This window comes from Dryobates pubescens, chromosome 21, assembly GCF_014839835.1.
Source record: "Dryobates pubescens isolate bDryPub1 chromosome 21, bDryPub1.pri, whole genome shotgun sequence".
Taxonomy (NCBI): domain Eukaryota; kingdom Metazoa; phylum Chordata; class Aves; order Piciformes; family Picidae; genus Dryobates; species Dryobates pubescens.
In genome coordinates this window covers 11,583,138-11,609,334 of record NC_071632.1, presented here as the reverse complement: position 1 = coordinate 11,609,334, position 26,197 = coordinate 11,583,138, and the positions used below count along the sequence as shown (strand labels likewise).

The 26,197-nt window shown below is 39.9% G+C and overlaps 1 protein-coding gene across 1 annotated transcript in view; it reads left to right on the top strand.

Moving 5' to 3' along the window:
* The window catches only part of MPP7 (MAGUK p55 scaffold protein 7), a 140,307-nt gene that overhangs the window by 88,861 nt on the left and 25,249 nt on the right, over positions 1 to 26,197 (top strand). The window contains exons 6-11 of the mRNA XM_054171197.1: positions 7,861 to 7,992; positions 15,890 to 15,971; positions 16,916 to 17,001; positions 18,810 to 18,884; positions 19,489 to 19,685; positions 20,205 to 20,269. Coding sequence (XP_054027172.1) covers positions 7,861 to 7,992; positions 15,890 to 15,971; positions 16,916 to 17,001; positions 18,810 to 18,884; positions 19,489 to 19,685; positions 20,205 to 20,269 — 637 coding nt within the window. The remainder of the gene's footprint in view (positions 1 to 7,860; positions 7,993 to 15,889; positions 15,972 to 16,915; positions 17,002 to 18,809; positions 18,885 to 19,488; positions 19,686 to 20,204; positions 20,270 to 26,197) is intronic.

Sequence of the window (26,197 nt, the reverse complement as noted above, 5' to 3'; positions counted from 1 at the left end):
GGCTTTTCCACTTACCTAGGTGATTTCTGCAAAGACAACATTTTCCAATGGAAATTGTTGGGATTTGCCCACAGCTGTTCAAGTTTTGTGTCTGTGGTGCCCAAATACAAATTTCAGGTCAGTTAACATTTGAGCCATATTTGGGCTTGCTCTTTATCCTAGGCACCTCTAGGTCCTTTTGGCCCTGTCCCTTTAGAGACCTGTCTTTGTGAACGCTCGCGTCCTAGGAGACAGTTCTCCTCCTCTGTACATAATATTCATGTTCACACATGGTAGCACAAGCTACAATGTCTGTTCAGGGAGTGTAATTTCCTGTAATTTGTAACTATTTGCTCATTGGTGGTCTTTGAGACTTGCTGGTAGAACTGGCTACAGGGTTTGTGCTCTTTATATTAAGAGATTTTACTATACAAACTAGTTTATTACTATGGTGAGCTGAAGGACATTCTACTTCACCTCCCAACTCAAAAGTTACCTCTGTAGTCCTCTTTTGCAAAACCAGACACCATTAATTTGTAAATTTGCAAGAGCCTGCTTGGGTTTGGGTCATATGCTGTGAAATATTAATTATCCTCCTAAGTATTATATTCAGATTACCACAGCAATAAACACAGGCCACAGTATTGATGGTTTGGTAACACTGCTTGGTGGGCAGCCCATTGATGTTCTGAGCATACCAGCCGTGAAGCTGCAGGAGAGGAGACAGTGCTGGGAAGACTTTTGTTGGCAAGCAGATGAGATCCTTTTGCCCAGTGTTTTCTATCTTTAAACCTTAATTTGTTTCTTTGGGAAACTCCCCATCATTCATCTTTGTATCCTCATTAGAGGAAAAATAGATTTTATTCTTAACTCTTCAGCTTTAGCCCTTGATTTCCTTTTTTTCCATTTCTGCTCTCAGCCATAATTCAAAGGAGTTTTAATAGAATTTTTTGAGTGGGGAGTGCTGGGTGAATGCATTGCTGTCTTTATTTTTGGAATGCTCACATTACTGGAGTGGAGTAAGTAAAGCAAAAATGTAATAGCAAAATAGTATGTTTGAAAACAGCAAGAAAAGCCTTGAATTTCAACATCTGACAGGCAGAGAAAATCAGCAAGCAGTTGTGGCACAACTCTGGGGTAGGAGCTGACAGAATATACATATAACAATATACAACTTAGCATAAGCATACGTGTAAAATTATATAAAGGATGTGAAAAAATACTGCATGAGTATATTTAAGTAATCACACTCCTGTTGCTCTGTTAATGCTGTCAGGTCTGTCGCCTGTGATTACTCAGCTGATGTCCAATGGACAGCTTGTCTGTCAGTCTTGGATGTATGGACATGAGAATGCTTGCTAGCAGCCAGCATATAATAAACAAAGGGATAGATATAACAAACAAAAGTGAAACCTGACAGATTGGCAGCAGAAAAGATTTGCAAAGCAAATCAAAGAAATTATTTGATTCTGTGTACAGACTTGCCCATGTGGAGGACCCAGTCCTATTCTGGTGTCACTGTCATAAGAAGGAAATAAAACTGTGGGAGCAAGTCCAGAGAAGGGTCACAAGGATGATCCAAGGGCTGAAGCACCTCTGCTATAATGATAGCCTTAGGGAGCTGGAGTTGTTCAGCCTGGAGAAGACTTCAGGGGCACCTTATAGCTGCCTTTCAGTACCTGAAGGGAACCTTCAGGAAAGCTGGAGAGGAACTTCTCGTAAGGGTGTCTAGCAACAGGACAAGGGGGAATGGTTTAAAGCTAAGGTTTACACTGGATCTTAGGACAAAGTTCTTCAGTATGAGAGCAGTGAGACTCTGGAATATGTTGCCCAGGGAGGTTGTGGATGCCCCCTCTCTGAAGGCCAGATTGGATGATGCCTTGAGCAACCAAATTTAGTTGAGAGGCATCCCTGCCCAAAGGCAGTGGGGTTGGAGTAGCTGTTCCCTGAGGTCCCTTTCAACCTGAGCCATCCTATGATGATTCTATAATGATGACCCAACTCTAGCCCATGTAAGAACACTGAACTGTGCACACCTAACTGGAATGTCCACATCCAGTACGTCAAGGTTGGCAGCGCCACTAAAGCTGGTAATTTAGGGTTAGGAAAAAATCACTATGGATAGAATCATCCCATTCAAGTAGCAGTTCTCTTCAGCTAGTGAAAATGGAAAAACTGCACAATGTGAAGCAAATCATCTCTTTTTAGCTGTCATCTTTTTATGCCACTTTTTCCTTCAGTGGTGATTTTCCTTCACGTTTGCCAGACTGTATTTTATTTGAATTCTCCATTCATTTGTTCAACAGTCTTCTGTTGTCTAATTCATTGATGAATCTTAAATAGTAGTCCAGTATCATTATTTTTCTCCTTTTTGCATCTTGCTGGGTTTCTAGTCAGTGTCAGCCTCAGATTGTATGACTCATAAATCTCTAAATACCTTTAACACAAGTATTTTAGGGAATTGTGAGCTTTTTTTCCTTACACCTGTTATTCTGCTGGCCTTGTAAAAAGAATGTTGCTGGTTTAAGAGACAGAATTTATTCTATTGCACCACATCTATTTTTCATATAATTCTTTGGTTGCAACTTTATTCAGTACTTAAAGAAGATTTACATGTATTTAATGGTGAAGATAATACTCACTGCAGCTTGTTTTGGTTCTCCAGAATGATTTATGAATTTAGTGCAATTGATGGATAAATATACAACTTCTAATGTTCAGTATGGGAAAACTCCACAGCAGGCAAAAAAATAAATGCCTTCAATATTTTTAGTTAAGTGTCCATGTACTCTGAGTATTCTGTAGCTGAATTTAAGACCCTCCTTATCATAAACAAATACATATTACTATTTTCTGGAGGAATTGACTATAATGAGATTCTTTTAACCTCATGGAGCAGCAGATGTTTTTCTTCTCTTTTTAAGTCTTTTATATCATGCTGTTGTCAAGTAAATGCTGGGTCATTTCTAAAAGCCACTTTTTCAGAAAGGGCAGCTGCCAGCTCAGCTTTTCCTTTTCTTTACTCCATATTTTCACTTGAGCTCTTGCAGAGCTGTGAGTGTTTTCAGGTAGTTTTCAACAAAGAAAGATAACTTGCTACTGCTGCAGACATTTAATGTCCTCAGGATGCTGCCACTTCCTTAAAAAAAAGAGTTGATCAAGGATTGCCAAGGTATTGGAAGAGTGCTCCTGTCTCAGTATTTTCCACTCTGAAAGCAATCTGTCCTCTTGGAAGTTATTTAAATAGGGCTTAAAGCCTGAAGAACACTTTAGCTAAATGAATCACTTTGCAACTGTAAAAGAGACTTTGTTCAGATTCTTCACTACTGATTTAAAAGCAGAGCATATTCTACCATTATCCACAACTGAGGAAAAACATAGGGCTCTCATCTGGAAGAATATTAACACCTTTACCAGATGACATGGATGGGCTGCATGTTTCTGTGAACAGTGAGAACAGTTTGACTTTGGAAGCATCCCTGGGGGCTGTGAACAAGGAGTCAGAGGAAGCAGGAGTCTGAAGATGCAGAATGTTCGCTTTCTGCTGGCTATCGCTGTCTGGCAACCAGCTGCAGGTAAACCTATCAGTTCAAATTGGTGAATCTGAAGTCAAGAAACTGCATTTTCAGGCAGGGAAATTACCCTTTTGTGAAATGAAGTTAATACAGTCATGAATAAATCCATCATAGTGAAGAGGAAAAAGTAATGTATACTGAATATTGATCTAATTGTGATGTTGCAATGCTAAGACCATTACTATATGTTGGATATTAAAAACACAAGCCCATTACATCTACATTATGTGTTTTCAATATTTTGAGTCAGTACTGTGACCCAACTGGATCAAAGTCAAATTGAAAGTGTAAGGGATTTAATTTTATTCTCCAGCTTTTTAAATCCTTACACATTTAGCTGTTACTTCTTATGCTTCTCCTTCCATTTTGGTGGACTGTTCTTCAGCGGGTTCAGTCTTCTCCCAGATTTTTCAGCTTTCCTTCTTCAATATGTATCACAGGATGCCATCACTCACTTGCTTTAACTTTATGCAAATTACTCATAAATAAATCTTTCCAGTCTTGGGTAATGTTCTCCACCAATATTTTTAGTTTGCTCCTTTGTGGGTTTTGGGGGGTGTGTGCTGGTTTTTTGTTTTGTTTTGTTTTGTTTTTCTGTAACCTCTCAAGAGAAAATGCAATATGACTAGGGCTCTCTGGAGCATGAGCTGTGCCAGGTGAATTCAGAGGCACGTTGCTGATGTAACTCCTCTGAAGTAACTTCTGTGTGCTAGACTCAGTGGAAGTTATCATCACTAGCAGAGCAAAGCGGTGGAAATGTATCTTGATCTCACCTGATGGAGTTCAAGCTGAACTGCCAGAGAAGGTGGCTGGTGCTAATGATCCAAGCTGTGGACTAGGACAGCAAAGTCATGGGCCATTTTGTCCCATTTTGCTGACTCTGCTGCCAAGGACAGTAATCTACTCTGCAGGCAAGGTAACCAGCAGCTGAGTTGGCAGTGACACAGCTTGCTACAGCTGTTGGCTTTCATAAAGCTTGGTTTCAGTCCCTATAAATTTTATCTCAATAATCTTAACTAATAGTTATTTAATTTTCTAATATATTTGGTTTTTTCCTTCAAAGGATGCTTGTGCTTCTTTGTCCAGTCTCTCTTGCTCCTTTATGCAATGTCCTAATGTTAAATGTTTAGCATTTCTCAACATCTCAAATGTTTTTATAGCCTAATAAATGCAAACTGTTTGCAAAGTATAAAGCTTTGAGGTATAATTTGTGTGTTTCTGTTTAGTAATGAGAATTAAAAAGCCCAAGGAGCTGTGTTCACAAGTCAGGGCCTGTTGGGGTATTTTTACTCTTACGGATCTCAAAATGTAAAGCCAAAAAATCATATCACATTTGTCATTTTATTACAGGAATGAAAATGTTGCCAGTGTAGTTAGATGGTACACATTTTTCAAAATATAGGACTGTTTTCATTAAAAACATTCTCAATTTAAGTAAACATTTAAAGTTTCAGAACACTTTTAAGGAAAAAAAAAAAAGAACTTAGAATGTGTCCAGGTTCCAGATTTTTCTGTGTAAGCTGATAGACTAAGATGTCAATTTATAAACTGTGAAATAATCAGTGATAGGTTTAACATGAAAAATACAGCACTAGTTATTAGACATTTCAGAGGTCTGATGAAAGTATTCATTTCCAGCTAGATCATGTCTAAGAATTTAGCTGAACATCAATATTTATATTTAGGTAGTGCAGGAGTTTGAATCATACCTTCTTTCAAGTTCTAAATATGGACTGTGTTTACATTAGTGAATCATAAGCATAGAACTTAGAGCTGAAGTAAAATCTTTTTCTCCAGAGGTGCTTAAATAGACATGACCTGAACCTTGGATCATAGCTGCATAGTTCTGAGGAGATGTCTACTTGAAAACAAAACCCCAAACAGTAAAAATACAAAATAAATCTGCACTTCTTGGAGTTTCTTGTGACAGGTCAAAGTTAGGATCATGGAAGTAAGTTGGCCACTTTTTTATGTAAAAAACCACACCACTGTTGCCTTTACAGTGCCTTGTACGTTTGCTGCACCATTACTCTAGGTAAAGCTTGTTCATCATAGGATACAAGTTTTATTTCCTGGCACTTGTATTTTGTTTGCTTTTATAAAAGTCCCAGCTATTTTATAAAAGTCTAGACTGATACACAGGGTTTTTCAATGGCTTAGGTTGGAAGGGACCTCAGGAATCATCTGTTCCAACTCCCCTGCCATGGGCAGGGATGCTTCTCAACTAGACTTGGTCACTCAAGACCTCATCCCAACTGGCCTTGAGCACCTCCAGGGAGAGGGCATCCACGGCTTCTCTGGGCAACAAAATCCAGAGTCCCAGCACTCTCATACTGAAGAAATTCTTCCTAAGGTCCAATATAAACCTACTGTCCCTCAGCTTCAAACCATTCCCCCTTGTCCTGTTGCTGGACACCCTTATGAAAAGTCTCTCTCCAGTCTTCCTGCAGGGTACCTTCAGGTACTGGAAGGATGCTATATGGTCCCCCTAGAGTCTTGTCTGGCAGAACTCAGTGTAGTAGTGGACAGAATCTGTCCACAAGTTTTGTTGTCACAGATTCACAGATTGCATTGCGTTGGAAAAGACCCTCAAAGGTAGTCTTGTCCAACCCCACTGCAATCAGCAGGGACACCTCCAACTAGATCAGGCTGCCCAGGGCCACATTGAGTCTGACTTTGAATGTCTCCAGGGATGGGGCCTCAACCACATCCCTGGTCAACTTGTCTTTTACTCTGGAAGGGATGCTTTGGATTATTTTCATCTGTTTTCTCCATTTGCCTGATTGTTTTTAAAGTGCAATATAGAATCTCATTACATTGAACCAGCCCATGAATGTGCAATTACAGAAGACTAGTATTAGAAGTCTTAACTGTTAAGTAGCCTGAAGTAAAAGCAAACACTGCTGTTGTTTTAGTATATCTTTGATATTTCACGTACATCTTTGGTGGATTGTGTGTGGTTGCATGGTTTTTCACAGAATAACAGAATCTTTGGGGTTGGAAAGGACCTCTAGAGATCATCAAATCCAAGCCCCCTGCCAAAGCAGAATCACCTAGGGCAGGTCACACAGGAATGCATCCAGGTGTGTTTTGAAAGTCTCTTGTAGAAGGAGATTCCGCAACTTCTCTGGGCAGCCTCTTCCAGTGCTCTGTCACCCTCACTATAAAGAAGTTTCTCCTCATGAGGTGGAAGCTCCTGTGTTCCAGCTTGTTCCTGTTGTTCTTTGTCCTGTCACTGGGAACCACCAAAAACAGATCCTCACTTTCATCCTGACACCTGCTCCTCAGGTGTTTATAGACATCAATAAGATCCTGTCTCATCCTTCATTTCTGAAGTCTAAATAGCCCCAGGCCTCTTAATCTTTCTTCATGGGAGAGATGATCAAGTTCCACAGTCATCCTTGTAGCTCTCTTTTGGATTTGTTCCAGTAGATCCCTGTCTGTTTGAACTGGTGAGCCTAAAACTGGACACAGTGTTCCAGGTGTGGTCTCACCAGGGCAGAGTGGAGGTGGAGGAGAAGCTTCCTAGACCACTTTTCTTAATGCACCCCGTTTACATCAGTAATATGTCATAATACACTTCTCTAGGACAAGGCCTGGTGCTTTCAGCTCAAATCTGAAATAAAACTAATCTTTGTTGGGAAGGAGCTGATAATTACTGGTGGTACAACTGTGACTTGGGAAGAAAAGCAGTAATGACTAGTGTTTTTGCAATGGTTTTTATCAAAATGGCATGCCTGGTGGTGGTTGATAAGCACCTGCCTGAACCAAGATGTTTCAGCACTCTGTTCCTCAATCTCAGTTGTGAATTCCACAATAAATTAAAAATTCCTAACAAAATCTGGAGCTGGTACGAAAGGGTCTAAGTATGAAAGGTATCCACTAACCAGGTGAGCTTCTAGAACCATTCTGAAGGGAATGGTTAATGACATGCATCTCATTCTTGATCAGAAGTACTGGCAAAGGCTTGATTTGCTTATTTGATTGATAGGAATGCTTACTGTTATATGGATATTTTTTATCCAGGACAAATAGAAAGCTGTTCTTACTTCAGGAAACTAGGTGTTCTGTTCATAGTTCTAGTAATTTCATGCTAATTAGCAAAGCACCTGGGGGTTTTGTGTGTATAAAGACACCATTTTCTAGATACATACATTGTGCAGACAAACCCACATACTTTATGGAGTTCTTACATCAGTTTGACCTGTGTTAAAATTGTGTACAAGAATGACATGCATCGGACTCTGCTTTGTCTTTCATAAGCTTTGCAGATTCCAAATAACCTCCTGACTATTCATGTTTCCAGGCTTTGCTCTCTGTACATGATACTGTTGCTCAGAAGAATTATGATCCTGTCTTGCCTCCCATGCCTGATGATATTGATGAGGAAGAAGATTCAGTTAAAATAATTAGGCTCGTCAAAAACAGGGAGCCGTTGGTGAGTAACTGTCTTTGGTTTGAGGGGAGTTGCGTTTGTGTTCAGATGATGAAGGTGAATGGGTGACCTTACCTTGAAACATGGATAGATGGACTTTGCACATGTTTATTCACAGAATCACAGAATGCTAGGGGTTGGAAGGGACCTCCAAAGATCATTGAATCCAACACTTCTGCAAAGCAGGACCACTTAGGGCAGGTCAAACAGAAATCCTTCCAGGCAGGTTTTGAAGGTCTCTAGAGAAGAATACTCCACAACCTCTCTGGGCAGCCTGTGCCAGGGCTCCAGCACAGTAAAGCAGTTTATTTTCATGTTGAGACGAAATTCCCTATGATTGAGTTTATACCCACTGCCCCTCATCCAATCACTGGGTATCACCAAAAAAAGACTGGCTTCATCCTCCTGACAGCCACTCTTCAGAAATTCGTAAATATTGATAAGGTGCCCTCTCTGAGCCTTCTCATTTCCAGACTAAAGACCCCCAGGCCTCTCAGTCTTTCCTCATAAGAGAGATGCTCTAGTCCCTTAACCATCCTCATAGCTCTCCATTGAACTCTCTCCAGCAGTTCCTACATTCAGTAATACCCTTGTGACTTCCATTCACAGTCATTGTTAATCAAGCACAGGAAATGAATAATAAGATTTTGCTCATTCATGATGTTTGAGCATTATATATGTGGGCCAGCCTGAGCAGTTAGATCAATAATATATTCATCGTTTATCTTGAATTTAAATCATGAACTTGTTTTAGAATGAGAGAGGGGGAATGAATCCCCAGAGAAATCTTGACCTTGGTTGTGAACTGTGCCTGTTAGCATTCATGTAAAAAACAAAGTGACCTTTTGATACACTGAAAGAAAGCATAAAAACATATTTCAAAATACTTGAATTGAAATTTGGTCAAATTTAAGACGTCTGTTGTTTTACTTTGGATTATGAATACTAGAAAGTTAATATCTTCATGGGGATATCTGGAAAAATGAAAGGACTAAACCCAGGTTGTGATGCAAGTATGTTAAAATGCTGTACTGATGTGGATATTTTTATTTGCTGTAGAGTGGGAGTCATCTTGTATAAAATTTAACTATATTTCTCCTGCAAACCGGTAAGAGCTTTGTTTTATGTTGTATCGGATGTTTGTTTTAACGGCTCCCGGGCAAATGTCTGCAGACTTACTTTGAGAAGGCCCCAATTTTGTACTGGAGATGACAGTGGGAGAGCAGTGCCTCTATTAAACATACAGGAATAGCGTGTCCAGCAGTAGATATCTCACTATCACTCTTAATCTTGATGGATTTCTGGCATGGGTAAAGAAGGAATAAGTTTTGGTATTGACTGGCTGTAGGTGCCTGTGGGCATAATAAAAATTTTACTATATGGAATGCTTTATCAGGTGGAAAAAAGAGAATCAGAAATATTTAAATCACAGCTTTAAGCTTTCTTTTTGTTTGGTTGGCTGTTGTTTGTTTGTTTTAATCAAAGAAATTCTTTGAGAAAGGAAACAAACTTGCTTTAGAATTACTGTATAAGGAAGAGTGGTAATTCTGAAAGGTGTGAAGAAATTAGAACACACAGTATGCAATGAATTCTAATTGAGCAGCTTATTTTTAATGTTAATGAAAACAGGTTTTTTTTTTCTTTAGTCTTAATAGAATCTTAATTAACAGAGTTTCACATTTCAAACATGATTTGCTATTAGGACTTTTGTGAGTTAAATACTGTAAGTTAATAGTATCTCCAAATGATTGGATAAATTCATAATTCATAGAATGGTTTAGGTTGGAGAAGACCTTAAAGATCATTCAGATCCAACCCCACCCTACCATGGGCAGGGACACCTTTCACTAGCCCAGGTTGCTCAAGGCTTCATCTAACCTGGCCTTGAACACCTCTAGGGAGGCAGCATCCACAGCCTCCCTGAGCACTTGTTTCAGTGTCTCACAACCCTCACTGTAAAGAATTTCTTCCTAATATCCAGTCTAAATCTCCCCTCCTCAAGCTTCAATCCATTTGTTCTCATCCTATCACTACAAGCCCATGTGTAAAGTCCCTTCCTGGCTTTCATGTCTTAAGCAGACAGTTTGAGTTGTTTTAGACAAAGGTTATCCTTGGTCTGTACCTCAAATTCCACTCTTGCCCCTTCACTCCAGAAGGTTACTGAACTCTTCAGGCACCTCGGTGTCTGTAGTTGTGTAGCTTCCCTGACTGGAAGCTCAGCCCCATGCAGGCACTCACTCTTTTTCCCCAGTGGGATGTGGGAGAGAATTAGAAGGGTGAAAGTGAGAAAACTTCTGGGTTGGTATCAGGACATTTAATAGGTAAAGCAAAAACTGCATGTGCAAACAAATCAAAACAGGGTATTCATTCACTACTTCCATGGGCAGGCAGGTGTTCAGCCATCTCCAGGAAAGCAGGGCTCCATCACACCCAGTCATTACTTGGGAAGACAAGCACCACCACTCCAAATGTCCCCCCTTCTTCCAGCTGTATATGCTGAACATGATGTCATAGGGTCTGGAATATCCCTTTGGGTAGTTGGGCTCAGCTGTCCTCCTCTGCTTCCATCATTATAGCAGGATTATTGCTACTGAGCTTGAGGCTGGAGGTACCATATATGTAGTATTTTTTTTTCTGGGATTGGGACTCTCTGCCTTTTTGACTTGAAGATACTGAGCTCTCTGAACTTTTCTTTCACCTCAGATACATTCCAATTCTCTACTGTACACAAACAGCAGAGATTGTTTTTCTGCAAAGCCTTAAACTTTACATCGGTTTTGCACCCTGGACATTCTTGAATTGGATGTCTCCTTTGGATGACTTTCAGCAGTGCTCTCTGTGAAGCAAATCAGACATTTTCTTAACTTCTTTGGAATATATCTAGTGACCATCTTTATAGAAAAGTGCAGCACATTTTCCCTTGTACTTGTTCGTGCTTTTCTCTGAGTTCAGCACCTCTCTGGTGTGCTGAGCTGGTGTTAATCACATATTAATGAAGCTTGAGTTCCCTGGAGTAATCATCTCAAAAGAGAGGGAAACACATGGTTTGTGGGAGGACCTTCTGCTTGCCAGATTTCATCAGTTCAGAAGTCAGTACTGAACTTTCCTCCAGTTTTTTTGGAAAAGATGATATGAACTTTTGCTAATCCTTCCACAGGTTGGTTTGTTTTTCTCTATTGGCAAATGCCATTCTCCGAGTGTCTCACACAAGAAATGTAAAATTATGTTAGAATATGTTTTGTCTGAGCAAAGTAATTTTGAACATCTCTGAACCTTAAATAAAGAGAAGTAGAAACATCTTTTTTTCACAGATAGTCCAAAAGTCACCTGGCTATAATGAGGCTTTTTATTGGACAGCTTGGAAGGGTTTTATTTATGCTTACCTCTCCAGGGCTTTTTCAGCCACTGCCATATTCCCAGTTAGCATTCCTGATATCTGAGATGCAAAACCATACTACCAGCAGTTCAGTTCCTGTCCTCTCAACACTTCCAGTTCCCAAATGATATTCCAGGTTTGTTACAGCTGTCAGGCAGCTGTCCTGAACAGGATGCTTTTTCACATTACAACTGTTGCCTCTTTGTCACACAGGTTCATTTCACAGAAATACAACCATTTGAAAAGTAATCTCTGTGCTGTGTCTATAGAGAAGAGAGAAACAGGCAGCTCTAGAGAATGACATCCACTGTACACACCTGCCCTAAGGAAAGAATGATTCATTCTTTGGAGCTTCCTATTTCCTTTCATTACCTATAGGAGGAGACTAGCTCCTATGTAGCTTGAACTACAAACCTGATTTCCGTAGTGGAACCTGGATGAAATGAATGGTGATAACTTAAAATGGTCATTGGCATGTTCTGCCCATGCAGATTCTACAGCTCTTGCTTGCATATCAGAGGGCTGGAGCACCATTCCAACCAAGCCAGGCAGAGAGAGTTGGGGATGTTCAACCTGGAGAAGAGAAGGCTCCAGGGAAACCTTAGAGCAGCCTTCTAGTACCTGAAGGGGACTACAGGAGAGCTGGGAAGGGACTTTTCACAAGGGCTTGTATCATTAAAACAAGCAGCAATGGTTTTAAACTAGAGCAAGGTAGATTTAGATTGGACATTAGGAAGAACTCAACTGTGAGGGTGGTGGAATGATGGAACAGGTTGTCCAGGGAAGTGGCAGAGTCCCCTGCCTAGAGACATGCAAGGTCAGGTTTGTTGGGACTCGGAGCAACCTTATCTATTTGGATGTCCCTGCTTACTGTACTGGGGTTGAACTAGATGACCTCTAGAGGTCCCTTCCAAAGTGATGCATTCTGTGATTCTGTTCTATAAAAAGCAGTGCTTCTTCATGAAAGCAGAAAGTTAATTTGTCAAATTCAGACCTCTAGAGGTCCCTTCCAACCCAGTGCATTCTAGGATTCTATGATTCTTAGTAATGAATGAACCCCCCAATTTTATAGGGACTAATTTGGGTATAGGGACAGCTTTAGTGTGTGTAGTTTGGTTTTGACTAACTCTTCACCATAAGGTAAGTAACTGATATTTGTATTTGCATTTTTGATAGAGAATTCATCAAAATAAAGCTTATTGAAGTACTTGCATTCAACACTTGCATGTGCTCTTATTTAACAGAAAGGTATGCAAAAATATTACTGATGTTTCAAACTGTCTTATTAATAGTTTGTTTTATAGGCTAGTTTGTCTTTCTTTAAAAATCAAGGCTTATAATGTTTATATTCTGGAACCTGCAGCTATATGGATAAATAAAGGTCCCACCTGTGAAACCCTAAGTGATGCTCACCAATCAGTGTGATTCTCGTGCTAAAAATGAAAAACACACAACCCAACCAACCCAAAAACCAGTGAAAGAGCCTTGCTGAAGGGGCTTATATTATTTTTAGTGCTTTTGCATGGTATACCTTTAAACATTTTCTCAGTCTGATCACCATATGGCTCCCAAACTCCTTATTTTTCCCTTTAAAAGTATTTTAAACTGAGCTATGCTATTACATCTGTATATGTCTCATTTAGGGTAACTTACACTTTTGGCTAGCAGCACTAAAAATATTTTCCAGCTCTCAAGGTCCAGTCTAACCTTCTTCCATTTTTAAAGCTCTAAATGAGGAGCTGCACTGCACATGTAACTGAAAGTACTGGAGCTGAACATCTCATAAGGAGAAATCTTGCCAGATTATATATACCTCAGAGTTTAAGCAGGGCTGGCAGCAGTACAAGAGAAGCTGCTTTTTCAGAAAATCAGCTCTCTGGGTTTTTGAAAAGAAATCCACTTGTGTTTGCTTTCTTCTTAAGTGTTCTAAATTGGGAGGGAAGGGGAATTTAAAGAAACTTTTTTTTTTTCTTCTTTGTGTACTGTAAGTACAACAAAAATACATAAACTCATACTGGTTTTCATGAGTCTGCCCATGCATTTTGCATTTGCTGTAAAGGAGTTAGTGACAGCAAGCTACCATGGGTTAAATAACTTCCCTGTAAATGGGAACTTGATTTTGTGCTTTGTTTAAAAATTCCAATTTACCTGTTATCTTTACTCTGGCATCTTTCAAATTTGGCTAATCTGTGTTAGGAAAACTCATTTTGTGCCAGTAGGGATAATGACATTGAGTATGAAATGACCGTTCCACTTGGACAAGAGCCTTGTTGTTACTTCCAGATGCTGTCTGGGTCAATACTGTGGGCTTTGATTGCACACAAGGGTTTTTTTTTCTCAGCGTCTGTCTGAAAACAAAGTGAAACGAAGTACCCATTTTCAGACATCAGCACAGGGCTGAGGTAGCTGGGTGGTCACAGTAGAAGGCTGTCAGAAATCCTTCTGCCTTCAGTAGCATGTAATAGTGTTGACTTCCAGGTAAAAGGCATAAAGCCTTTCTGTTCAAGTTTCTTTCTTTTTTTTTTTTTTCCCTGATTAATTAGGGGAGCCTCTGTTTTATATGAAAAATATAGTGGAAATATCCTGCATTTATATTTGGTTCTAGCATCCTAATGCTCGTTTTCTTCTGGTTTTGATGGATATAGTCAGAGAAAAGAGGCTTTGTACTTTTCAACAGAGTAACTTTCAAGGAATTAATAATAAACTTCAAATTAATATCTGTTGCTGCAAGGGCAGAACTTACTATTGAGATACAGGCTAGAGGCATTAATGCTTTGCTTAACATATTCCTGGTGGTATGTGATTCTTCTTGCACAGAAGTCTAATTGTGTGTTTTTAAAGTGAGACTAGCTGCAGTTAAATATCTTTTTGAAACTCTCAGACTCATTTAAAACTGTAACACAAACAAATGTTTCCTGGTGTAATTACATAATAAAAACCACATAAGAAGGTTGGTAAATTGCAGAATTACTTTGCTTATGAATAGAATTTAATACCAATAAATTTAAGATGTAAAATAAAATGCATAAACACAGCACAGCAGTCTTGCTGAGGAGGGCTGGTTACTGTTCAAGTTTCAACCAAAAAAGAATGTGTGGTGACTGTTCTAATTTTTCTCTTTTTGCCCTACTTGTAATTTGCATGTTAAAAAAATAGTAATTTGTTTCCCATTTTTTGGTGTTCATGTCTTGCATTGTATTTTTATCTCAGAGGTAGAGGGAAAGGGAAACAAGTTTAACCCTAAACCCACCACAGCTGTCAGTTAAACTGTTAATGGTAGTAAAATGTCACCACTGTTACTCATTTGCACATATTTCAGCTTTATGAAACAGTGAAAAACTGAAGTAGTGCTAGAAATCATGTTCATGCTTAATGTAAGCAAATAGAGAAAGGTAGCTATAAAAACAATCTAATTAAGGGACTGTAGGAAGTATTGATGTACCTTACTTCAAGCACAACGCTTCTCCGATGGCAGTCTAACCACTCCCATACTCAGAGGTGAAGTATAAACAGTTACTTCACTGATCACAATGGAAATTTCCAGCAAATTGCTTTACCTGTCAGAGCCCTCAACATCTCTCTGCTGATTGACCAAGAGAGAGCCTATCACAGGTGGCTAATGACATGGCAAAGTAATTCTAGGCAAGTAAAAAGCGATTGGCCAGAAGGTGCATTTTTTTGTGATCTTTCTTGTTAGTGGTTGTTTTAAATATTGGATCAAATAACCTTTTTGGAGATGATTATACAGTATGTTTATCTAGCTAAAATCCTCCTTCTTATTCTGGGAATTCCACCCACCAGAGCAGGTCCAGCATTTCTCTCCTCACTGCTTCCCATCTGCCTGCAAAGCAGCAGCTCTGTGCCTCCTCATCCCTTCCTTCTCACTGGCACTGCTGCCTGCTCCTTCCCCATCACCTTGTGCCTCTCTTCAGCTCACCCTTGCAGTTCTAGTTACAAAGGCATTTCTCTCATCTAGACAGCTGTTTGCTGGAAATTCAACTACATGATGTCATTTACCCTGAATGCCTCGTCCTGTGTTTGTGTAACATATGAAAACGGCCGTGGCTACCTCAGGAAATGTTCCTCTCCTCTGCACTTCTGTCCCGTGGGCCTTCCAGGTGATCCCCCCACATGCAGGAGCAACTCTCAAATTTGTCTTCATTTATTAATAACTCTGTAAAGCAAAATGCTGATGAGTGGCTGCACAAAAAAAATTAAAAAGGAGGCAAAGAGCTGTGTCCATACAGAATGCATGAGTTAATGCTGAATGGGTAATGAAAAAGAAGTCACTTTTTAAGAGGATGGCAACAGAGCAACATATTTTTGTAGTCTCTTTTCAAGAGCAAGTATCATTTCTGGCTTATTCACACATCGATGTGATGACAACCTTTTGTAGCTTTATAAAGCAAACCTTTTTCAGTGTTGAGAATGAAAGATATGGTGAAATTAACCAAATCACTTCCTTTACTTTCCCTTTTCTCCCCCTTTTCCCTTTTCCTTCCTTTTCCATGTTTTTTAACCAAGGGAGCAACTATTAAAAGGGATGAACAAACTGGTGCAATTGTGGTGGCCAGGATAATGCGTGGAGGAGCTGCAGATAGAAGTGGTAAGATGTTGCTGTTTGGCACTAGCCATACAAGTTCCAGAACCTGGAACAAGATGAGCTACAATGGCTTCTTTTGTAGAAATGAACTCTGTCACTGTTACAAAACTCTTTGGGGTCTGGACAGTTTTTCAAAGTGGTGTTTCAATACTGGTGAAAGTATTTATGCTGAGTTTTTCCCCCCCTCCTATTTAGTTGCAATCAAGTATCTTTCAGTTAGCAGATACACTGATTCATTAATTAATTAATCATTATTTGTTTCCAATTGAAGACATCCACTTAGAAATTATGGGATATGCCAAGATTCTAACCTGCTGATGGAGTAACTCGGGATGGTTGTACTGTTTTACATTAGGACATCCATTTGGAGTTTCAGCTGGCAATTCTTAAAATAGTAGCACATCCCTGAGTGCCATTGTTTAGTTTGGGATGCTCAAAGACTACAAGAACTTGAGGAGGAGAACCTGAATTAGACTCTGAAGTGCCTGTTTTCACTGACGAGAATCTAAGACAGTTTTTCACACTAAGATAATGGGGTAATGGAGTAAATCTAGATAGATGTGTATATATATAGTTAAATTTAGCAAGCATTTGTGCCACAAATTAGCACTCAGCAGTCTCAGCGATCTTTGCAGTACTTGCAGCTGTGTAGCAGTAAGAAAGTAGGCTTAGAAAAAGAATTGGCACAGACGTTTTTCAAACATCTGCCTATTAGTCTGGAAAAGTCATAGAGGAATGGTACTAATTTTCAGGAGGAAGGAAGGGAGAGGAGTAAACCAACCATCTCATCTTATCTCTGAGGACAGTAGCTGGCATGTTCACCATATATTCTTGCTTTTAAATTAGAGCTTCAAGTGGATGATCAAGGGAGAACCCCCCCCTAAATGTTAAAGGTATTTTTTGTATGATGCGTAGGCAGTTTAACAGCTTCTCTTTGTCTTCCGTAGGTCTTATTCACGTTGGTGATGAACTGAGAGAAGTCAATGGAATTCCTGTAGATGACAAAAAACCTGAAGAAATAATACACATCCTGGTAAATAGCAAACAGTTGAAAAGTAATTTAGGAGAGTCAAGAAAAAATAATTGGACTTTTCAATTTCTGATGTGTTCCTTAGAAAAAAAAATTATATTCTCCAATAATGACTTTTCTTCCAGTGCCAGCATTTACAAACCTCTATTTCCTGTCTCTTAAACCATTATCTTCCACATGTTACAGGAATATGCAATGGCATATTATTTGTAAAGAGTTAATGATGATAATATGACTGCAAATATGTTGCAGAATGTTGGTAGACCTCAGTGTATAATCCTCAGTTTTTAAGGCACACCGTGAGCTCTTGAATTTAAACTGTTTAAAATGCATTAATTAGCAACACACTAGTTCCATGTGGAAATTAAATCACGATACATGTACTTGATAGACTCCATAAGTGATATATTAAGATTATGTTTTGTATGGTTTGGAGGTATAGAGCCATATATCTGACTCTCTTTGCAGCCTTCTGCACTACAGTCCCTGAAGCCAGTGTAATTCCTCACTTAAGGAGCACTGTTGCACATTAAGGAATTTAGCCTTTTAATGAAATCATTAGTATTTTTTACAGCAAAGAAGCTGATGAAGGTCATGATGTAGGCAGTTCTATATACATAAATACCTTGCTGGCCTGCTGAATTGAGTGCCTGTCTCACAGTTTTGGTTCAGTAACCCTGATGATTAATTTCTAGTGTTAGCTTGCTAATATTCCTACTTCCTTTATGGTTTTGTGTTCCCTACAGAAACATTTTCCAGCAAAAATGAATACCTAAAAATCTCTAGAAACACAATAGCACTAGGAAAGGTGTGAACAATTTCCTCATTTATCTCCTTGAGGTGCAATATAAACATCAAAAGCTAGTTAGGGCAGATTTGAAAAGTAACAGAATTATTGACTCCAGTGCTAGGGCTGGTGAAATCAGAGCTTGGCTGCTGCTTGTCAAACAGGGAGCTCTTGGAGCGCAGACGTGCCGGCACAAGTGTGTCTCGCCCGGTAGTGGACAGGGCTGTTTCCATTTTGCCAGAATCTTTGGCTGGCTGTTGCATTCTCCTGGTTTTATGAAACTTGTCAGCCACATGCAATAGCAAGCAGAGGCTCCAGCTGATTAGCACTTCCTTCAGCAGCAAAATGTCACCGAGGCAGTGGGAATATCTTGCGGTTAATAAGTAACATGCAGCCAGACACACTTTAAGTGGGATATAGGGAAAGATGAATGGATGAGGTGGTTGATGATGGCTAACTTGTTTTAAGATTTATAGTGGAGCTCTTTTTATTCCATTTAGTGCACGTAGACTATTCAAATATGTTTTTCTTTTCTAGTTTCTTTAAGTTGCCAAAAGCATAAATCCCCCCCCAATGATTTTATATGATAAATATGGCATAAGCCTGTTTGAATTTTTCTATCTTCTGTGTTTTTGAAAAATGAAATGTTAGTTGGATTTTTCCAGGGATGTCTGAACTGTGCCAGGAGTCTAGCAGTTGCTTCTATTATGCATATATTTTAGTCATAGCATTTGCTCCTGCTTTCAGTGCAGAAGTGGGACCTCTGAAACACGCAGGTCCCAGTTTTTAACAATCTGTCTCTGCCCACCAATGAGGCAAATAAACCCAAGCACTTCAAGTGGGCATTTTGATCTTTCAATGTGAAGTTTGGCATAGTGTAGCTGTCAAACTCTATGGAGCATGATTGTGAGAGGATAGCTTAATTCTATTTCAGTCTTTAAAAATTAATTATACTTTCTTTTAAGATCTCTTTGAAATGTTACAGCTTTAATCTCAGTGCATTTTCTCTTCAAATATTCACCAGGCTCAGTCTCAAGGAGCAATTACATTTAAAATTATACCTAGCGTGAAGGAAGAAATGCCAGTGAAGGAAGGCAAGGTAGGCAAGACTTTTCCAGAAGCTTTTCCAGGAACTGTTGTGCTGAGGATGAATATTGTTTGCTTGGATAACAGAACAAAAAAATATGATTTATGATTCCCAACTCTGTTTTCCTCACGTGACAACGTGTAGCACATTGTACACTTCACTACTCACATGCTGGATTTACAAGTGAGTGTAACATCGTACTTAAGCTCTGACTCTGCAGCTGTGAAGATCATATAGCTAATCATTCATCTTCTGTGAGGGCCTGACTTGCTTCCAGGTACTCCTTTTCTTCCATCATACACTTGATAGAGCCTTGGTTCAAAAGTATCTTCTCTTCTGTCCCCCATATGGGCACACTATGCACCTGCAGAGTCCTAATTGCCTTGAACTTTGAACCACAGAGACTTTACTTCATGGTGGTTGCAGAAGCAATGAATTTAACATTCAGATATGAACTTGTAATGTTAGACTTCTATGAGGATGTTTTACAGCAATAAATGTTTATTGCTTCCTGTTATTTTGTTCAACAGTTTTGAACAGTAAAAGCAGAAAAGGGAAATACCTTTTGATTAGATTTAATGCTTTGATTATAAAGATCGAACATGGTTTCTTTCAGATGTTTATCAGAGCCCTATTTGACTATGATCCTAATGAGGATAAAGCAATTCCTTGTAAAGAAGCTGGACTTGCTTTCAGAAAAGGAGATGTCCTTCAGATCATGAGCCAGGATGATGCAACCTGGTGGCAGGCCAAACATGAAGGTGATGCCAATCCCAGAGCAGGCTTGATCCCTTCAAAGCATTTCCAGGAGAGGTGAGCTACTGAGAAGCACAGTTTCATTCCTTTTGGTAGTAAGAGAAGGCACTCATTTGCCAAGGTGTTAAGTTAGCATAGTTGACATAAGTAATGCTCCTAGTTACATGGGTATGATAAACCTGCATTTGCAGCAAGACAGCTGAACTTGGAAACCTGTTCCTGTCCTTTAGATTTCCTTATTTGTCTGGCTGGGTTCAATAATGATAAAAACTGATAGGATATCACTGATCCAGACTGAAAGGAAAAACATATGGAAAATAGCACATCAGTATCTGCATTCACAGGGATGTGCTCTGCAGGAATAGGAACTGCAGCAGGTTTTGGAGAACTAACAAAAATTTGAGGCTGAGGATTTATTTTTTTTAGCATGGTGAATAGATTACGTTAAGTGAATTTCTTTTTAAAATCTTCTGGATATTTTGCAATAGTCTCATGATGTTAAGTGTTTATTAATCTGAAACTTGCAGTGAAAACTGAGGAGTTTGTGTCTTTCCCCTATCACCTCCCATTTTATAGGAGATTTGCACTAAGAAGACCAGAAGTGCAGATTCAACCACTGAAAATTTCCAACAGAAAGTCATGTAAGTCTGTTAACCTGGCATAGAAATCATACTCCAGATCGCTCACCTTATAAAGCAGTTCATTTCAGCCCTAAGACTACAGGAGCATTTCTCCTGGGCAGATCTTCTTGATCCCATTGTAGCAGTGAGAAAAGAAATGTAAGAGGTGAAATTAAAAGCTTTAAAAGTGGCTAAGAATTTTTCCCAACCCTCTGTTGTTTTTGAAGCACTGAGCCCAATGAACGTTTTGATATATAATATTACAAAGGTTGAAGAGTGTTCTTTTCCTGTTGAAATGGTACAGAATTGGCTCAGGAGTTTATGCAATTTGGACTGCATCAATACAGTGAAATTTATGTCGAGGGTGAGATAAAAGGTCAGATATAGTTGGTGAGGTCCTGTATCCTATGAAGCAGCAAAAAGTTTTAAAAGTCAGGACTTTCAGTTCTTTGACAGGCTCTCACAGAACCACTTCTTACTGTTTAAAATTCATTCTTCATAGTGTTTGAAATACAGCAGTTGCACAATATAAGAAAAATAAGCTCCAAGAAAGCATATACATCAAAACAAAGATTTTCTTCCCACTGGAATTTACATCAACATCTGTTTAAATTATTACTGTGTATTTTACTTGACCTGTTATTTCTTTCAGTGGTACAGGCTCACAGCAAAGTGAGTGCAGTGTAAGAACCTATCATGCTTCATTAGGAAGCCAATGTTAAATGCCAGTCTGTTTGTGAGTTCAACTAGAAGTAATCAGAAAGTGGTCTTAAGCTTCCAAACATCTTTCATTCTCTAACATTAAAACAGAGAGTATGGACACAAGGCAAGCAGTGGTTGCTGGCACACTAAGTGCAAACCTAAATGCTTTTAACTTTAAAGCTTCTCACCAAGGTTTCTTATTGCAGTTTTCCTAACTCCTTTCTCTGGCTTTTGTGTTCTGAAGCTTTATCATTACTAATAATTACTGTTAGTTTTCTAATAGTCTGCATTTTTCTATTGTTCATTCCATTTCACTATTTGATGGTGTGCCCTAATGCTATTGTTAACTCCAACGCCCTTGATTAGTTTGGTAATTAGAATAATAGACTATATGATTGCACTATAGCTTCTCTAACTTACACCACAGATCTTAGAAACAAAGAGGAGCCTCCTGCAGCTTGTAGTAAATATGTTGTTTTTCTAGGTTCTAGGTCAAGTTGCTCTGCCCCAGTTTTGGAAAAGTGTCTGATCCCAGGGTATAGCTATTTCTCTCTGTCCACTGTTCTTGAATCTGGATAATACCCTCAACAAGAGCCTTCAATTAAGGTGGCACTGGTGCTTTTGAAGAGGTAAATCACCTGCTGCAGCAACACTGCATGATTCCTTTTGTTATGGACTGCATCTTTTTAGTGACCTTCAAGTGAAAGTCTTGACAAGATGCATCTCGGCCTTCTGAATAGGCAGCCCAGACTTGATTGAAAATTGCCAAAATTACAACCCAAATAAGACCCCCAGTGCGAAGTCTAATATTGTTGTCTGCTGTTTCCACTAACTTTGCCTGAACTAGCTAAACAAGGGAGAAGAGAGCCTCTTTTCCTCCCCTTTCTTTTAGAATATGACAAAGCCTTAGGTCAAGTGGTGTTTCTGTTATTGTTCTCCTTTAGACTTTCTTTAAACAAAGCAGGATCCAGCTAAATGCTATCTAGAAGGTAGTGGTGCCTTTTGAACAAGGAAAGACTGCAGAGGGATTCCAGGTTTGTCTCATCCCCAGATCTTGTGACAATTTGCCAGATGTTCATGGGAAGAGGGGAAGTATTGTTCTGAGTAGAGGTCCATCCCTTCCTACAAAGATGAAACAGGGTTTTAGAGCTGGGAGGAAACTCAGATCCTTCACAGAGGAGGCATGTGAATGCCCACAATTCAGCTATAGAAAAATTGTTGTGACTAGGACTTACCTCAAATTGCTCTCAGGAAAACTTTCCACTTGCTTGAGTTCGTAAGAACATTCCACATAAGCTGGGAAACTCTGCCTTTGTGATCCTTCTAAAGTGAGACAGCTTTGCATGTTATCAAGCAAGCAGTGACACTATAAGAAGTGGAGGCTGTTTCTGTATTTGTACAAGCACAATAATGGAAAACCATGCATTGCTCAACTGGGCAAACAGCATACTGCCAGGATGGGAAACATATAAAGAGGGTGACACAGGAAACAAAATTGAAAAGGGCTGCTGGTCCTGATTTTTTAATTTTCTAGCCCTTTTCTGTATTGTGGGGTATGGCCCACTGATTATTGTACTCTGAAGTTTCATTCAACAAGCTCCTGTGTAAGGAAATGGTGGAGCAGATCATTTTGAGTGCCATCATGCAGCACATACAGGGTAACCAGGAGATCAGACCAGTCAGCAGGGGTTTATGAAAGGCAGGTCCTGCTTGATGAACCTGATCTCCTACAGCAGTGGTGGTGAATGGAGCTAAGTTCAGTTGGAGGCCAGTCACAAGCGGTATTCCCATGGCTCAGTACTGGCACCAATTCTGTTTAGCATCTTTATCAATGATCTGGATGGGGGGATTGAGACACCTTCAGTAAGTTTGCAGACACCAAATTGGGCACGAGTGTTGATATGATTGAGGGTAGAGAGGATCTTCAGGGCTTTGGACAGGCTGGATCGATGGGCTGAGGCAGGTGGTGTGACGTTCAGTAAGGCCAAGTGCTGTGTCCTGCAATTGGGTCACAACAACGCCGTGAATGCTCCAGGCTTGGGGTTGAGTTGCTGGAAAGTTGCCTGTCAGAGAAAGATGTGGGGCTGCTGGTTGACAGCTGGCTGAACATGAGTCAGTGGTGTGCCCAGGCAGCCAAGATACCAAATCACATCCTGGCCTGTATCAGGAACAGTGTGTCCAGCAGGACCAGGAAAGTGATTGTCCCCCTGTATGTAGCACTGGTGAGGCCCCACCTTGAGTACTGAGTTCAGTTTTGGGCCCCTCACTTCGAGAAGGTCATTGAGGTGCTGGAGCAGGTCCAGAGAAGAGCAACAAAGATGAACAGGTCTTAGGAGGAGTGGCTGAGGAAACTGGAGTTGTTTAGCCTGGAGAAAAGTAGGCTCAGGGGAGACCTTACTTTCCAGAACTCCCTGGAAGTATGTTGTAGCAAGCTGTATGTTGGTCTCTTCTCCCAAGGAACAAGTGATAGAACAAGGGGAAGTGAAAGGGATGTCAAGCATTGGAACAGGCTGCCCAGGGAAGTGGCAGTATTCAAAAGATATATAGATGTGATGCTGAGGGACGTGGTTTAATGGTGTCTTGGCAGTGTTAAGTTAACCGTTGTACTTGATGATCCTAAAGGTCTTTTCCAACCAAAACAATTCTGTGCAGTGTGAAATTGGTAATGCATGATTTAGTCTGATTCTTTTTTAATCCTGTATTGAAAGCCTTCAGCTTCTCCAGTGTTGAAACTGATGCTCTGTAGATCTTCCCGAACTGGCTGTATATTGTGAGGTTGATTGCTTTGCAGATGAACTTGAATTTCCTTAGTTTGGTGGGAAAGGGCAATTTGCCAGCTGATACTCTTACAGCCTCCCAGAACTAAAACCCTGTTAACTTCAAAAGAGCTTCTAGTAAGTCCCTATCCTGACAGGACACTGTTAGTAGCACTGGATGTCGGCCTGCTCTGTGCAGTCAACTCATTCCACAGATCCTACATTTTGTAATGAGGAAGAAACCTGGGGGTGTGGCTTTGTTTTCATTAGGGAGAATGAGGGAGAAACATTCTATTTTCTTGGCTACCCAGAAAATGTGACTCAGCTCTGCTTTCTTAGGTGGGGCTTCCAGAGTGATAAGGTCATTCTACTTGAAAATTACTCTGAAAATCAGTCAAAATCTTATAATATATGAGAAGCATCCTACAACTTCCTTTTTACCTCTCTTCTCAAGCTCGTTCTAGAACAAGGAAGGATTGTCGTGTCTAGAAAAAGAGCTCACTGAAACAGTCAATGACTGCATACACAGTAACAGTCACATCCATCAGGATTTGCTTTGATAATTAAATAAGGTCTAAAACCTGCAAGGAGCTAGACTGGTTACTTTGGGGAAGCCTTCTTTCTATTTTGCACTGTGAATTTTTCACCCTTTGCAGCATAGCAATGTGTGTTGTGTAAAGTTGCTCATATGTGCATGTATTTGTGCATCATAAATTTGGAAGCCAAGTAAAAGTGGCCTTTTCTGGTGATGCTTGTATGTATACACACAGTGAGGAAAGAGAAGAGACAATACTTTCAACAGAACTTCTTCAACAAGAATTGTTTATACCCCCAAAAAAACCCAAAACACAGTGTAGTTCTGAATTTTAATATTAAAAGGATCAGTTTAGAATGGAAACGCCAATTCTTAGTTTGACTTCAGTAGCCAAGTCAAGTGTTTAATTGTGTCTGTTTATAAAGTGAATGCAAGTACAAGTAAATACTTCAGCTCTGTGGGAGACCCACACAAACGCCTCTCCCAGCATTTAGTTGTTTTCTTGAAAGACAAAGTGGAATCATTCTCATCTTGCACCAGTCAAAGGATAGGGCACTGCAGGATAGGGCAAAACAGTGTGCACTCCGTGTGGAAAGGTAAGTGAGATCACACCTTCTCATCTGCACATGCAGAATGTGCATTATTAAATATTAAATCCTTATTTGATGTTAACTGAGAGGAAAGTAGGAGGGAAACTGATAATCTAGATGGAGACTCCACTGAGAGGAGATGGTTTTACATTGAGAGGAAGATGTAGAAAAAGCAGAAATAAAGGCAAAACCAGGAAAGTAAAATTTCATATTGAGGATAAAAAAAAAGGAGCAAGTATTGCAGAAGGGCAATGGAAGAACAGATGGACAAAAGCTGCCCAGAAACTTGTTAGGCAAAACTCCACTGAGGTTTTGAAATGATTAGATGAGCACAACAGTATTGGGCAAGAGCATTGCTACTCTTTGCACTATAATTCACTTGGTGCTGGATTCTGTTTAATGTATGTGTTTTGTTAAAAGTCTTTGAAGTGGTGATTGCTAAAACTACTAATAGGGACTCTGCCCTGTTTTGTTTTGTTGTTATTGGTAGAAATCCTCGATAAGTTCAATGTTAATGTTTGGTACGTTTCAAAAGCATGAGCTAAGTGACAGTTAGATGTGCTGATAGGATGGAGAGTGTTAGCTCCCAGGCTCTGGGTTAGTGCAGAAGTGCTGGAGGGATAACAAACTTTTCAAGCATTTTCAGTGTTTTTCTCAATAGTTGGTAGCAACAACTTTTCATCAGAAAGCAGTGTTGTGCAGTAATTCCGTGGGAAAGTTACACTGGGGTAAAAAATATAAGAAAAAGCAGCATAGAAAAGAAAACAGGACAGCAGAATGGAAATAAAGGACCAGGGTTGCATGAGATTGTATGAGTAGGACAAATCCTCCACGTGCAGTTCCCCTGGTGTGGGGTGAGAGGGAGCTCTGTGCGAGCGACCCAGGGGGAGGCACAGTAGAGGTGTGTCTGGCTGCATGCAATCAGCTTTGGTGTGTTTGAGCTTGCGAGCCACCACTGAATGCCAGCTCCACAGAAACCTGTTCACCTGGTGTTCCTCAATAATGCTTGGCAGCGTTCCTGCCTTAGCTTGGGCACAACTTAGTAGCCAGAGTTAGCTCTGTAAGCTCTCCTGTTGCTGCATCCTGGCCAGATAGGAGTGACATGAGACTCAATACAGGGAAGAACTCATTTGTTTTATAGCTTCTAGTCTGTTAACTTCAATACAAGGACTTCTCATGCTCTGACTGTAATAGTCATCACCAAAATCATGGTCATTCTTGCTTTTTGTATGTTACTTTAATTTGTAGATACAACTGTGAGCACCTGGGGGCTCTGAGGGGGGGCTGGGGGGGAAGTACATTTCCTTGAATAAGAATGAACTCATTGTTCTGCAGTTATCACAAACTGCAATAATCAGCCATGACA